Source organism: Corvus moneduloides, chromosome 1 (genome assembly GCF_009650955.1).
Source record: "Corvus moneduloides isolate bCorMon1 chromosome 1, bCorMon1.pri, whole genome shotgun sequence".
NCBI lineage: Eukaryota > Metazoa > Chordata > Aves > Passeriformes > Corvidae > Corvus > Corvus moneduloides.
In genome coordinates, this window is record NC_045476.1 from 141,809,838 (window position 1) to 141,825,530 (window position 15,693).

General features: G+C 41.7%; 1 protein-coding gene and 1 long non-coding RNA gene across 4 annotated transcripts in view; one reads left to right on the forward strand and one right to left on the reverse strand.

Annotated features, from left to right (window-relative positions):
• Positions 1-285: 285 nt before the first annotated feature.
• On the reverse strand, positions 286-3,410 carry LOC116453779. Its single transcript, XR_004243928.1, has 2 exons — positions 1,047-3,410; positions 286-456 (listed from the first exon to the last, which is right to left on the reverse strand). It is a non-coding gene; the product is annotated as an uncharacterized LOC116453779 (long non-coding RNA).
• A 322-nt stretch (positions 3,411-3,732) lies between these two features.
• DPY19L4 (dpy-19 like 4) overlaps positions 3,733-15,693 on the forward strand; it is a 33,160-nt gene continuing 21,199 nt past the window's right edge. For 2 of the 3 annotated variants that reach the window (XR_004243927.1, XM_032129542.1), the window contains exons 1-10: positions 3,733-3,883; positions 6,470-6,577; positions 7,542-7,666; positions 8,351-8,441; positions 10,202-10,323; positions 11,155-11,300; positions 13,140-13,263; positions 13,811-13,945; positions 15,166-15,297; positions 15,386-15,484. Coding sequence is in view for 2 of the 3 variants with exons in the window: in XM_032129542.1 (XP_031985433.1) it covers positions 3,748-3,883; positions 6,470-6,577; positions 7,542-7,666; positions 8,351-8,441; positions 10,202-10,323; positions 11,155-11,300; positions 13,140-13,263; positions 13,811-13,945; positions 15,166-15,297; positions 15,386-15,484 (1,218 nt within the window). In the remaining variant the exon portion in view is untranslated. Of the gene's footprint in view, positions 3,884-3,922; positions 4,234-6,469; positions 6,578-7,541; positions 7,667-8,350; positions 8,442-10,201; positions 10,324-11,154; positions 11,301-13,139; positions 13,264-13,810; positions 13,946-15,165; positions 15,298-15,385; positions 15,485-15,693 lie in introns of those variants that run through there. The other variant, XM_032129556.1, reaches the window with a different exon arrangement.

Consider the following 15,693-nt stretch of genomic DNA (forward strand, 5'->3'; position numbering starts at 1 on the left):
AAAGAGACAGATCAGGGAGAAAAAAGGAGTGTAGGAAAGGACAGAGACAATAGCAGACCACTGGGCCTTCTCACAGAGCAGAGGCTACTTGCAGGGCAAGAAGGCTATCGGCCAGTTATGCTCCCTTACTGTTATTTCTGGCCAGGTACTCAATACTCTGCATGTTTCACAAATACAGGGGTCAACCTCCTGCTCTGGGGAACTTCACCTGCAGCACAAACAAGAACTAGAGCAAGAGCAGAAAGAGGAAGGTGGTACAGAAAGCAAGTCACATCACTAAGGGTGTATGTTTGTGTGTGTTTTAATGAACAAACAAATACCAAGATTTTTCTTCTGTAGTCCATTTGCCTCGACTTTATTAGTGATATAGTGCTCTGCAGGCACTTGGGCCGAAGGAGCAATACAGCAATTAGCTGACGTGGCTTGGTCTTATGAAGTAAGATGAAAAGCAAGAAACTGAAAGAGAAAATTACAGGTCAGATAAAGGCAAATGTGATAAGGATCAATGCCATTTAAGAGGGTGAAAACACAAAGAAGGGTGAGGAATTCTTTCAGGTGGGATGGAGAAAAAAAAAGGGATGGAGAAGATGATGAGATGGTTAGAAGGAAGGAGAAGAGAAAGTGTCCAGGATGAGAGGCTGTAGAGCACACACATCTAAACATTGGGTGACATGAGTTAGTTCTAGATTACAGGGAAGCACCAGGAGTGACAGGAAGAAGCAAAGAAAATGAATATGCAGGATCTCATGCTGCTTCAAGGACAGTAAATACAAGGGGCAGGGTAGAAAGAACAGGAAGATGGTCACAGCAATCACATCTGTAGTGTCTTCTGTCTGTGGAGGAGTGCTGTGTAAAGAAATTCCAAAGGCCTCAGGAGAAATCAAAACATAGATTTACCACCAGAGGATTGAAGCTAAGAGAGAACAGAGCCAAAGCATGCTTCCATGTCCCCAACTCAGTTTCAGAGTGCAAATCTAAATCAGCTCCCTTGATTTAATGTGTATTTTCCATGTTTTACAAGCAGATGACAATAGAACCTGGCTCACTTATATCCTATGCAAGGCAGGCAGGAGCTGAAGCAATCAAAACCACTGGAAGCTGTGCTGAAATAAGATAGGAAGAGAATTACATTGGTGGGAAAAAAAAATCCCAAAGGTTCTATATGTTTTGTGTAACTTAATTTTATTAGGACTTCTTAGGTCCAGTTTTAAGTAAATCTTCCATATTTTCATTCTCCCTCAATATCCCCCCGCTTATTTCCTGGCAGTCCTCATATCAGGTGGGAGAGCACACCTTTCCAACTTTAAGCAAAATTTTTGTCCCACAAACACTTTTGTAGGCACTATTTTTTTACACTTTGGTAGAAGACATACAGCTTAGGGGAGGGAAGAATTTGAAATAATTAAAATAAGCAAAACCTCTGGATACTGACAATCCAGAACCGTAAGTTAGAAGCCTGAAAATTAACCCTACAAAAGACTGAAATTAGGAGAATGGGTGAAATATCCATAGTCATTACCTGATTATTGAAACATTACATATATTTTTAGGCATGAGACCTTTAACATACAAAAATATAACTTGTTTACAAAATAAACAACTACATATTTTTTCAAAATTTTGTGTAATGACAAACATGCGCAGTATTAATGCATTATACTAAGGTATATCTGTGTCTGTCTCCTAAAAACAATCTCTAAAGGAGAGAAAGAATGATTGTTAAACTGGAAAGCATCAGTACCATGAACTTGTAAATAAAAAGGAAAGTTATGTCTGCAGGGCTCAGAAATAATATGTAAACAGAGAACAACTGCCATCATGCAGATATATGATGCATGTTTGTACAGAGAAAGCTTGGAAAAAGAACACAACATCCCTGTATTTATTCACTGTAATGTATTACAGCACAATGTTTAGGGCACATAATCCATCAAATGAAATAACCTTCATATAATATTAGTTACAGAAAACATTTTGGAGGATTGAAGTGCAACAGTATTAACATTTTCAACATTACCTTAACAATCATTTCAGCATATTCATTCTGGAAGAAAGAAACTTGCATGAAAAATGATTTTTGGTTCACCCACCTTCAAATATGCAATTTTTTTCCTTAGGAAAAAATGAAAATTGAGTGAGCAGGCTGGATTTTTCACTTCTCTTCTAACTGTACAGTTATGCATGTAAATAACTTGATGTGCATTTATAATTTTACTGAAATCAAGGTGTAGCATGATCTACATATTGGAGCATCAGTAGAAAACTGAAGTTGCACAATAAATGCAACAGGGTACACTATAAAACAGCAGGTACAAAGAAGGCTCAAGAAAAACCAACATCTAGAGCACAACTGAGCAATTGTTTATTTTATGTCTGTCCATGTACTGATGGTCTGAGCACAAATTTAGAACAATTACTGTTCTTTTCATTGCAATGAATATTGTTGCTTATGCCAGTAACTTAAAAAAACCCCTAAACTAACAAACAAACAAAAAAACCCAGATCAAACCAAATATATTAGAAATGGAATGGATAATTTGTGGATCATTAAGAACATAAGCAACTCCATTCACTATCCCAATAAATCAACAACTGCAGAAGCATTTTAGATTTTATTTAAAAATCCAGGAAACTTATAAATCTCATTTTGCACTCCAACAGGACACACATATTGGTTTAGTTTCTCCTTGCAGCTGCCAGACAAGTAACCAAATCAGTTTTCTGGCCGTTGACTGCAGGTCAGGAGACATGCAGCCTCCATGGGGCAATTCCCATAAACCTCTTCGGTAGAAGAGTTACCAATTCTGTAATCACAGAATCAGTTAGGTTGGAAAAGACCCCTGAGATCATCGAGTCCAATCTCTGACCGAACACCACCCATGTCAACTAGACCCTGGCACAAAGTGGCACGTCCAGTCTTAAACACCTCCAGGGATGGTTACTCCACCACCTCCCTGGGCAGCCTGTTCCAATGTCTAATCAGCCTTTCTGTGAAAAAAATCCTCCTCACGTCCAACCTAAACCTTCCCTGGCACAGCTTGAGGCCACGTCCTCTCGTCCTGTCTCTGGTTGCCTGGGAAAAGAGACCGACCCTCCCCTGGCTACAACCTTCTTTCAGGTAGTTGTAGAGAGCGGTAAGGTCACACCCGAGCCTCCTCTTGTCCAAGGTAATTTGGGGCCCCGCGGCCTCTCCGAAGGCGCCCGGTGCCTCTGGAACGGGGCTGGCCGGCGGGAGCGGCAGGGAACGGCCGCGCTGCCCGGGGAGTGCTGCTTTCGGGGCGGGCGGCGGCAGCGCGGAGCTCTGTGCCCCCGTACGCTCGCTGTGCCCCGGTACTCCCGGCTCCATCGCCGGCCTGTGCCCCCGTACGCTCGCTGTGCCCCGGTACTCCCGGCTCCATCGCCGGCCTGTGCCCCTGTACGCTCGCTGTGCCCCGGTACGCTCGCTGTGCCCCGGTACTCCCGGCTCCATCGCCGGCCTGTGCCCCTGTACGCTCGCTGTGCCCCGGTACTCCGGGTACGCCCGCTGTGCCCCTGTACGCTCGCCGTGCCCCGGTACTCCCGGTACGCCCGCTGTGCCCCTGTACGCTCGCCGTGCCCCGGTACTCCCGGCGTGCCCGCTGTGCCCCTGCACGTTCGCTGCGCCCCGGTGCGCCGCCGCTCCCCTCCGGCCGCCCCCCGCAGCCGCAGTTCCGGCCGTGGGAGGAAGCGCGGGGCCGGGCCGCTCCGCTCCGCTCCGCTCGCCGGGGGATGCGGGAGCACCCCCGCCCCCGCGGGCGGCGGGAGGCGGGCGGCGGCGGCGCGGGCGGGGCGGACGCGTCGCCCCGCAGAGAGCGGCGGGGGGACCCAGCGGCGGGCGGCGAGCACAGGCCGGCGATGGAGGAAGGTGAGGGGTGGCTCCTCAGGCCGCGGAGCCGGAGCCGGGGCCGGGCGGAGGCGGTCGGGGCCAGGCCGCTGGCTCAGGCCGGCATTGAAGTGGCCTCTCCAATGCCGGGACCGCCGCGCACGGACGGAGGTGAAACACTGGGCTGCAGGACATAGGCGGCCTCCCGGGCCCAACCCGCCCCGCAGGCCCCTCGGGCCCCATCCCCGCCCAAGGCAGCCCGTCCTGTGCAGCCCCAAGCGGGAGGCCGGGCCGATGTCTTGGGAACATGGGATCGGTTTCTCTTCCTTCGCCTGGCATTGTCTCTGGGCAGAGCGCCCGGGACAGCATCTGTGGGCTCCGTGGATGCCTCCGTGAGTGAACTTTCTCTTTGGCATCCTTCCGTATGTTTTAGTCAGCCTTCCCTCTCGTTTCGTTAAGTATTAGAGAGCATCCAGAGAAGGGCTACGAAGATGGTGAAGGGCCTTGAGGGGAAACTGTATGAGGAGCGGCTGTAGTTACTTGGTTCGTTCAGCCTGGAGAAGACTGACGGAGACCTCATCGGAGTCTGCAGCTTGTTCAGGAGGGGAAGAGGAGGGGCAGATACTGATCTCTGTGGGGCCCAGTAACAGGACCCGAGGGAATGGCCTGAAGCTGAGTCAGGGGAGGTTTAGGTTGGTATTAGGAAGAGGTTCTTTACCCAGAGGGTGGTTGGGCACTGGAACAGGCTCCCAAGGGAAGTGGTTGCAGCACAAAGCCTGACAGAGTTCAAGAAGCGCTTTGACAGCCCTTTCACGCACATGGTGTGATTATTGAGGTGTCCTGTGCAGGGTCAAGAACTGGATTTGGATCATCCTTGTGGGTCCCTTCCAAGTCAGGGTATTCTGCGGTTCTGTTTCACTTTTAGTCCTATTTTTCTCCACGTCTTTTCAGTGCAAACCCCCTTTGTAGGGGTAGGAGGTGGCATTTCGTTTTCTTGAAGAAATCAGCAGAAGTGAGACTCTTAATAGGCACCTAGAAAAATGCAAGAGTAAAACAAGCATATGCAACTCTGTCCCATGGCATATCCCAGCCTCTCAGCTGTTCTCAGCAGGGGTACTTTCTGGGTTGCACATGGTTTCTGTGTTTTTAGTAGTCTCCAGTTGCTTGTCCTCCATAACTGTGTCTGTCTTCTCATGAATCTGCAAACCGTTGGTTTACAGAATGTTCTTTGGGGAGGGGTGTTCTACATGAAGGTGATGTGCAATGATCTGGTTCTTTTTAGCTTGACTCACTAGGTTTGTTTGAGAGCTTCTTGTATTAGAAAAGAAGGTGAATCACTGCTCCCTATTCAGTGTGTTTGTGCGCTTCACTAACTAGTTGATGTCTGGCATGTTTGTGTTGGTCATCCGCTTTTCTGGACTGAGGCATCTTCAATTTGCTTCCTCATTCCTTGTATGGGAGCCATTGCACAACTTAGATCACCCTCATGGCTCTTCTCTGGATGTTTCCCAGCTCTATCTTATCCTTCTTTAGATGAGAAGACAAAAATTACAGGCAGTGTTCAATTAGTAGGTGAAAAATAGATGAGTATAGTGGCACAAAGTAGAATTAGAATTGAAGTAGTATAAAGCCAGAGTACTTAAAAGCTTTGTTGTGGGATGTGAAGATTGAACCTTCAAGTTTGAAGTTGGATGGGTTTTATGAAGGAGCTGTTTTAAGTCCAGAGGAAATTGGTGGCTGCAATGTTTCAAGCAATGTTGGACAGTAGGTCAAACAGGAGAGCTAAAAATTCTGGAGTGTGAGTTACAGTTAAACCTTTTCCTCACACTTCCAGAATGACATAAATATTGTGGCATATCCTTAATGTAGTAATTATAAAATACTTTTTGCAATGAATCTTTTTGTATGTAGATTTGCAGTCTGTGAATTAGCATCGTTGCCTTTCAGACTGTAAAATAAATGGACCAGAGCTTCATACTGCTGCTGCTCACAAAAAAGTTAACAGAAGCCCAAGAAGCCCTTGGTCTTGTGATGTGATCTATGTGGCTGAGCAGACTGGGCTTTTTAATTACATGTTAGACAAATATTCATAAATCTGCTTAGTTCCAGTAGATCCAAAAGTAGATCCAAAAGTTGTATTATATTTACTTTATGAAAGCCTTTGCCATATAAATAATAGGCATCTCAATTTAAAAGCAGTCGACTAGCCCAATTTTTGTATTACACTACTATAGCAGCATAAAACCAGGATCAGAGTAGGATGGAATTGGCACCAGTTTCTCCCAGTGTCTGCATCAACTTATCTAAACTGCTGATTTCCTTCACTGGTGTAGTATGTTCACCAAGGAATAAACCAGTTAGCTTCTAGTTTGGGTTCTGGGTAATCCCAGAGTATGGCCTCAAGAGAATACTACTGTTTTTTCTGAGGAATAAGATAGGAATTGATTTCTGTAGTGTTATATTGTTATTTTAGTTGGGCATTTGACATACTTTAATTGAGTCTTTGTCAAATATCTTCCATGGAATTGAGTCAGTAGCAGTAACTGGCTGCTACCTGCTACTGTGTGGATTTCTCAGTGTGATTTTAGGTATTGTGTTGCAATAACTCAAATATAAAAATGTCTTCAGGGGCAGCAGACCTGCGACAGAGAAAGAAACAAAACTGCACAGAATCTGACAAAATGGCTCCAGAGGAGAGAAACAAAGAAAACTCAAAGCTGGGAAGGTCGCCAAAATGTAAGCTACAGAATTTTTAGCTGACTTTTGATTGTTGTTTTCATTATTCTCTTCCATTTTATGGGAAGATATTTGTAGCACAGTAATTTATAACAGACTGACTTTGAATTAGGTTTCTTAATGTTTCAAGAGAAAACAGGCATGTATATTAGAGTTCTTTAATAATGACATTTTGTGTATTGCAGAGTAAAATGTCAGTCTTGGACTGTTTCAGGCTTGGGGAGGTAGAGGCAGAGGAGTTAAGAAATTTACTGTTGTTACTATATGCATACAAATAAATATTTTTATTGCTTCTGGAATGATCTTTTGGTTGGAAGCTGAGATACATGAAGTAATGGTACTGAAACAAGAACAGACAAAAAGTCCTTGCAGCCTTTCAAGAAACAGAACAAAAACTAGAAATAATTTTAGGCAAGTGCTCACCAAGCTACCAAAAACTTTTGTGTTAAAAGTACATACTAACTCGAGGGAGCTACAGATGAAGTAGACACCCTTTGAATGAGTTTGGTAAAATTCAGATTCATTCTTTCTCAAATTTAAAAACAGAATGGGAAATAGAATGTCTCAGAAGTTATGTTAAATGTGGTATGCCACCTCTGTCCGTTAATATCTTGAAGAAGTTTGTGGTGTTTTGGGTAGAATCTAGAGTTCCATTTATCTGGAAGAGGCTTTTCCTTCTTGGAATTCATTTGAAAACAAAGCTTACTGGAATGGAGAGAAAATTTGCAGTGCAGTGTGTGAGTATTTTGTCTGAAAGTCCTGTGAAGCAATGATAACAACTGGGAAAGAAAACTACCGGACAGTAGCAGCAAACCGGTTTTCAATGTATCTGTGCTGCTGATGGTGTGATAATTCTCATGCCAGTAAGTTTGCTTGTTGTTCAGAAATCAGAGTCATGTGTAGGATGTACTGTTTGTTTCTCAATCCTCTGGACTACTTTAGCTTTTTCACTGTTCGTTTTCAGATATGTTAATCCAGCGTTTTGCAAAGCTTTTCTTTGGCTGTCTCGCGGCTGTCACCAGTGGAATGATGTATGCTGTGTACCTCTCAACATATCACGAACGGAAATTCTGGTTTTCCAGCAGGCAGGTAAAGATAAAGTTGAACTACTGAAACAAAAGCCAAATTGTGTCCTTGAAATCAAATCTGATCCATGTTGAAACTACTTGCAGAATCCCATGTTCTTCTGCCGAGGCCTCTGTCTTTGAAACAGCTTCCTTTTTTTTTTCCTCCTGCTAACCGTCATCTTGGCCTGTCCTGCTTTTTATGTAGCCACCCTTTATCCTTAAAATACTTTTATAAAATATGGAGAAATAACTGAAGCATACTTGGATTGCTGAAGCTAATCAACAGAAAAATGTATTGAGCTTTTTGGGGGGGGGGGGGGGGTTGTGTTTGTTTTGGGACTGGGGGGGGTTGTTTTTTGATTGGTTGGTTGGTTGGTTTGGTTTTGTTTTCTTAAGAACTCCATTATTAAGTGAAGTATAGAAAGTTGAATGAAATTCAGGTTTTTGAATATGAAAAGACCCCGTGGATTTTGTGCTGACTTCCGATGTGGATTTGTGTTGCTCTCTTTCCAAGCATGTTTGCTGAGTTGTAGAGAGCATTCTGTACCTGACAGAAATGCTGTGAAGATTCATGTTTTGTGGAATATTTTGAAGATGTACAGTGAAGTCATAATCATGTGCTGTATTACAAAACTGTTCTATCTGAAAATATATTGTCTTCTCTGGAAAGAGATTGCAGGAGATGAATATATTTTTTTTTTCCTAGGAACTTGAACGAGAAATTACATTTCAGGGTGACAGTGCCATTTATTACTCATTTTATAAAGAACTGCTAAAGGCTCCTTCCTTTGAAAGAGGTACAAAACTCATTTGTTTTTTTAACTTTGAAAAGTCCTGTTCTCTTTGGAGACAGTAAATAAACTCCTGCGGACTGGGGAGACTGATTTTATACTCTTCTGTAGGTATATTGGTCAGATTGATTAAAAACCACATGCTATCCTAACTTTTCAGTACCTTTTAAGAAACAGTTTTTAACTATCCTGTATTCCACCAGATCGCCTTTAATCAATACTCTAGAATGGGGTTAATATTACTCTTAAGTTGCCCTGTATCAAAGTTATCATTGGGTTTGCTTGTGTCACAATAGTGGATTTTCTGCCATGTAAATATAATTTATGTTGAATTTGGGAATGGGAGATGAAAATTACTGTTTTCCATCCTCTGTCGGAAGACAGAACAATTTCTTTCACAAGCTGATCTGCTCCATCCTATCCCTGCCAGAAGTTTTTACTCTTGTCAGCTGTGATGAATAGATGCTGATGAGCACTGAGTGGTGGGGACAGAAAGCAACAGGAAGGAGAACAGGCTGAGCGACAATGATCTCTCCTTCCTTTGCGCTCCTGCTCTTTATCCTGCACTGGCTCTGGGGCTCACTGACCCTGGGTCCCTAAACCAAAAGAAAACTAAAGCAGTGAAAAGAAGAAGGAACACTTTCATGCTAGTTCAGGGAGTTCAGAAGAGCACTGCACTAGCATGGGGAAAATGCAAGAACTCAGGAGAGAAGAGGATGAGCTGCCCTATCTCGCAGCAGCCGGCCACTGAATTAGTTCAGTCCCTTTGTGAAACCTCACTGAAGCCAGTAAAACTAAACGTTGTGGTTAGTGTTTTATTGGTTGAACAGTTTCCCAGCTGAATGTAGCACATCAGCAATATCTGAGGTCTTTGGTGCACTTAGTGCCTCATGACCTCTGGGGGTATTGCCCGTGCTGTGAATGGATGGATTGCATGCCTCATTCAGGGACGCTGTCTCTGCAAACAGGTAGACTCATGTGTCTACAAGGTATTACAGGGCATCCAGTTTTCAAGAGTGTATTACAGCTGTGCTGAACCCAGTTGTAAATCCTCAAAGACCTGGTCTGGCTTACAGAGAACCAGCTGCAGACCATACACCAGATATGCTCAGAGCTGGAAACAGTTGTCTGGTTTGACTGTTGCATTGGTTTTGAGGCTTTTGTTCTCCCCCATATCCTGATTTGGATTGTTTTTGCTCTTCCCTCTATTGTCTGAAGTATTGACAAGTCTTTTCTTTATTTATAACATTTTGGAATCATCTTGGAATGATCCTTCAAGTATGACAGCTTCAATTCCATCTCAACCCCATAGAAAGGCACATTGTGTTTGGTGAATAATTCTTAGAAATCTCAGAAATGCAGAGCTGAAAGGGGTGATGAGGCCATCATACCTGACCTCTTTCTGGAGACGGGTTTAATACATCGTCCTCATCCCTATTAGATCTCTCTTCCTGTGAAGGTGGTCTATGGGCAAGTAGTTTCAGGACTGCATCGGTATGTTACTGAAAAGACTGTGCTTTAGATGATTAGTTTTGGGCCTTCTATTTAAGGACTAGATGAAAAAAGGTAATAACTTTCTATCTATCTCAGTAGGGTGGAATGACATCTAACACGGAAATTTCTTTTTCCTTTAAAACTAGGTGTGATGAATCAGTCAGTAGCTGTAATGATCAAATTTCTTTCCCCCTACCTTTGAATGTAGTTTCGCCTCTTTTAGGAACAGCAATAGTAAGTGATTCCAAGAATAATATTTTTTTTGTCTGTAGGTGTTTATGAGTTGACACACAACAATAGGACGGTATCACTGAAGACCATAAATGCTGTCCAGCAAATGACTTTGTACCCAGAGTTGATTGCCAGTGTTTTATATCAAGCATCTGGTAGTGAAGTATGTGCATTTCTCCTACTTTCTGTGTTTTCATTATGGTTGTGTGTGTGTGTGTATGAGACATTCTGTGCTGTATACAATGAACACATACATTTTTTGTTGAATGAGTTGAGCTAAGGCTGTCACCAGGTCCAGGTTCTCCTCAATTCTGATCAGTCTCTGGCACAGGATTTTGGGGGATTGATGCTAACCACTAACCTTTTCTGTTATTCTTTGCATCTACAGACTGCTTAGAAATGTCAGGAGTATCTGTGCTATCCATTAAAAACAGGAAAGTTAACTCCTTTTATAGTGCAGAGGTCTGTTACAGTGGTACCTGTCTGCCCATTCTAATAGGGAAGAACACTTCTGTAGATTAACCTTTTGTCAGTTTCCATTCTACTCAGGCTTTGTCTGCTTATGCTGCATACTTGTGTCCTCTCTCATTATCTTTCCTTTTTTATTATTTACTGGTTTTGGAACCATTTTTGCCACATCTTTAGTTCTTTGAGTTCCTCCCTTTTATAACTTCTTCTAGTAGTCCTGTGAACTTTATATCCCACTGCAGCATAGATTTATTAAATCTCACGCATACAGTGTTCGAGCTAAAGCAAATACAAAAATCATGACACTAGCAAGCTGAGTCCTGAAGTGTGCACGTAATTTACACTGCTTTGTTCTTCCTGAGCCCCAAATAAAAGCATGCCCAGTACTTTTCTAGAATAGGAGGCGTCTCTTACCTGTTTGTAAAGCACCTAGCACATTGTTAGCAATAACAAATAGTAAATAGTAATAATTTCCAGCTTCAGCTCAGTTGCCACTATGTCTCTTCGTTTTTATTTGTAATTTCAGGAAGTTATTGAACCAGTGTATTTCTACATTGGTATAGTTTTTGGACTGCAGGGAATTTATGTGACTGCATTGTTTGTAACCAGTTGGGTTATGAGTGGGACTTGGCTGGCAGGAATGCTGACTGTAGCATGGTTCATTATTAACAGGTAAGAAAAACATCTTTATACAATCTAGTTTGTCAATAAGACATTTTAAAATATTAGTGGTTTGAAATTATTTTAATTAGTGGATTGAAATGCTTTTATTAAGCTTTGTGTTCTCGCTGTGAGAGCAAAATCTTATGGTGAATAGAAAATATTTCCAAGAGATTCATTGAGTCTCATGATGATTTTATTAATGGAAAGGCCTCCTGTTGTCCAAACCATCCACATTACCAGTTGAACTGACTTTATGTGTGTGTGTGAATACAGGAGTATTCACACACAATTTCGTTTTTCAAAAATATTCCTCAGAAGGTTTGGTTTTGTGCTGGTGAAGGATGAAAACAAATGTCCAAAACAGCTGTAAAACAGAACTGCACTCTGTGGCTGGCTCTAAATATTGTGACAGTTATCCTGTGGCATAGAAGGAAATGATCAAGTGCATTTTTCTTTTAAAGAGTATTTGATTTTTTTAATCTTCTTTTTGGAGTGCATTTTTCTGCAAAGTGGAATTTTCTTAGATGATCTTAATATCAAGATTTTTTTATTTTAAAACAATTCACTTGGAATTCCCCTTCCCCTTATGAAGCACCACATAATAGGTGCTTCATAATAATAGGGAGCCTCATTTGGGCAATGAAAACGTATGTTCATGCTCCTGGTTTGTCACCATGGCACTCTGGGGCTTTCTGTGAACTTGAGAGCACTTGAAATAAAAGAACTATGGAGGAGCAAAATGTTAGAGATATACCTTTAAAGTTGAACTGTTGGGAAGCATCTTCCAGGAGTGTGAAGTCACCATGACTGAATCTGTGACTCGTAGCTAAAAATACTGTTCATCAAGCTGGTGTGAACAGTGGAAAGTAGGAAAAATGGTGAATAAATCTGTAATTTTTTTCAACAGTGAATAGGATTAAACAGTGTCAACAAAGTGAAAGGTTTAGTAGTTAAAAAAGCTCTGAATATGCCTCTGTAAGAGGCTTCAGAGGAAAAAATGAAAGGTGGTGCTTTTAAATATCTAAATGATAAAGAAGCTTGAGGCTCCTTTTTAAAGGCATAGTAGACACAAAGAAGACTATGTACCTCTGAGACTGATGCCTTTGATCACATTTGAAAGTGTGGCTTGTGCTTCTGAGTCACTTTAGCACTTTAAAAAACTTTCACCTACACCTCTAATTGTGTGGATACTGTCAAGTCATTCCATGAGAAAACCCTGCATGCTCCCCATCCGTCTTTAATCTCTTGGTTTGCTGGGCAGAATTTTTCCCTGTAGACAAAATATTTGCTGCTGCTGCTGCTGCTGCTATGAGGGAGCACCAGTTTGTATCCTAAGTATGTTGTGCTCGACTACCTAAATCACTTGCTTAAAACATACTGTATGAGAACTGAAAGGAATCTTTTCTCTCAGCTGTGAGCTGATTTTCATTGCAATGTGGAAAGCTGCTGCCAAGGCAGCAGTTCCCTGCCTGGGGACATAAGAGCATTTAGCACTGCTCCTGGCCAAAGAAGGCTCCCTTGTCCCAGTGCAGGTTGGCAGAAGCTGTGACTCTCAGTGTGAGGCAGGTCACAAAAGGATCCAGGCAGATGCTTTTTGGCTTCAGTCCTATAAATGCCACCTAATATAGAAACCTGCTAAATAGATGAGTAAAGATTGGGCCTTCCATGCTGTTATTAAATTTGTGAACTGTATCAGCAGCAAAATTGTGTCAGTGTTACTTTGCACCAAAAACTGAAATAGTTTGCTTGCAAGGCCATGTTTACAATTAGAAGTGACGTTTAGGCTTTCCTTGGTATTTTTGTTCCATAAATATTTTAATATTCTTGTTTCTTTGTAATTTTTTCTAGGACAGATACAACAAGAATTGATTACTCCATACCATCAAGAGAAAATTGGGCTTTGCCGTATTTTGCATGTCAAGTAGCAGCTCTCACAGGCTATTTGAAAAAAAACCTAAACTGTTCTGCTGAGGTAAAGCAAAAGTAGTTTCTTAATAAAGAGCTGCTGGTAAAACTGTACTCTACGGTAGTTACTTCTGCTATTGTTGCCCTTCTGGGCAGAAAACAGTAGATGTTTTGTTTGTTCTTTTCAAAAGAGCCAGATGGATTTCACCTAGGCATGTGCAGTTTTTGCTAAGCAACTTGTGCCCTACCTTGTTATGCCCCCAGGAGGGTTCAGAGGGAGCAGTGTTGTAATGGGCCATATGCTGCTTTTTTTCAATAAACTGATGCAGAATTTTTCTTATGTAAACTGTTTTTCTTGAAGTAGTTGGTGGTTACTTCCTTACCCTGTCTCTTTCTCAAAAATGTTCCTTCTGGTTGGCTTTAAATGTTTTTGAATATTTCAGGAATGACTTTCTTCCATTTGAAAGTTAAGCATGTCTGAAGTCAGTATTTTAATTATTTCCCAAAATAATGATTAATTTCCATAATTTGTATTTTAATGACCTCTCAGTTACTTGGTGACAGACGTGCATAAGTACAAAATTAATGCTTTTACTTTTCTTTTTTTCTTCTAGAAGTTTTGTTATCTTTTGGTGAATGCCTCAACATACACCTTCATCATGATGTGGGAATACAGTCATTATCTCCTGTTTGTCCAGGCTGTTTCTCTTTTCCTGCTAGACAGCTTTGCCCTAGCACAGACAGAGAAGGTATTGGAACTTTTCAACCTATTGATAGCTGAGGACTTACAGGCAGCCTCTGAGGTGCCTGCCATTCACACTGCTCAGGAGCTCCAAAGGGCACAAGACTGAGTGATGAGTGTCTTGCAGCCTGGGCCCAGCTGAAGTGCATGTCATATCCATCAGAAGAATAAAATAACTTTCAACTGAGTCTCTTTTGGACTGCTGTGTTTAGGATAGAAGCTAAACAAAGCTTCTGAGACCTGAAACATCCTTGGAGAGCTAAAACACTGATGAATGATACTCCTCCGTTTTGGCTTAGCTGCCTCATCTTGTCTTTCTCCTATTCACATCAGGGTGGGCAGACCAAAGAAGTGCTCTGTTGGCTCTATGCAGTTAAAAGGCTCATTTTTACCCTCAATGGCCTGTCCTGCACTGATTTGCCAATAAATAGACTAGACAGATGTTGAAGGCTAATTGATTTTTCAATACAAGAAAGTATTTAAATTTATTCTGCAGAATGGTTCTTAGAAATGTTGCAGCAATAAGGCGTTTTTATTCTGCCTGTTGCAGTGGAATGTACGCTCCTGTGTACATGTGTGCCTTCTGGTTTTATTAGATATCAAACTGCATGCAATTCTAATTCTTCACCTCTTCTTTCAGTTGCTTTTTATTCTGTTCCTCAGCAGTGGGAAATGTTTGATCTATTGTAGTTCAAAGCAGGGAATATAAGGGAGAAAATGGGTGTTCTGGTAAAAGTCTGAAGAATCAAGCATCAGGGTTTATAAGATCTGCTTATCAAATAATAAATAACAAGTATCGATAACAGTCTGAGTATTCTTGAGACAGATTAATGAACAAGTTATTTTGAGGGCAAGGAAAGCACCTGTTTGCAGCAGGGAGCTCTGTCACAAATTGTGTGTTCTTACTGGTGCCTTGTGGTTACTGCTTCGTGCTCTATCACAGTGAGGTGTTACTGAATGGGGAGACCTGGTAAAATGCTCCTGCTTCTGCCATTTTTACAGAATTCTTATGAAGTAATTGTCCACTAGTTACTGAGGCTGACCAGGATCATTTTCATGTGCAATACTTTCCAGAGCCAAATGGTACCCTGCTAGACTCATGAGTGGAAGGATTGAGTTCCATTAATCCCCTGATTAACAGAGGAACGAGTGAGCTATCTACTGCTCTAAAAAGCAGGATTTATATCCACTGTATTTTTATTTTATTGGGGTTTTTTTCTTCAACAGGTGCATGAGGTATACAGAATCTACCTGTTTTCTCTCATTGTGGGGTACCTTCTGCAGTTTGAAAATTCTGCCTTACTAGTGTCACCATTACTGAGTCTTGTAGTGGCTTTAATGCTCTCCAAATCCCTTCAGGTAACTGGACTTTCTTCTAACCCTGAGTGTAGTTTTAAAATTTAAACTGAACTTCAAATGATACAGCATTCTTTAAATATTTTTGCAGATGAATATGAAGAAAAGTACATTTGTGTCAAGATTGCTGAAAATAATGTATACTTATTTGGTACTTACAGTAGCAGTGACACTAAACTTCTTATTAAAGGTAAGATTCCTCTGTAAAAGTGCTTTTAATTGTCAGAATCTAAATCAAAAGTTTCAGATATATCTTGAAAAAATCTTCTGAAGTGATGTGTATCTTATTGATATGATAGTTCATAGCTTAATTCATAGTAAGTATGAGTACTAAAAATTGAGTAATTTTGTAGCAATGCAAACAGCTTGGTCTTGTTGGGGTTCTGGTCTTTTGGGTTG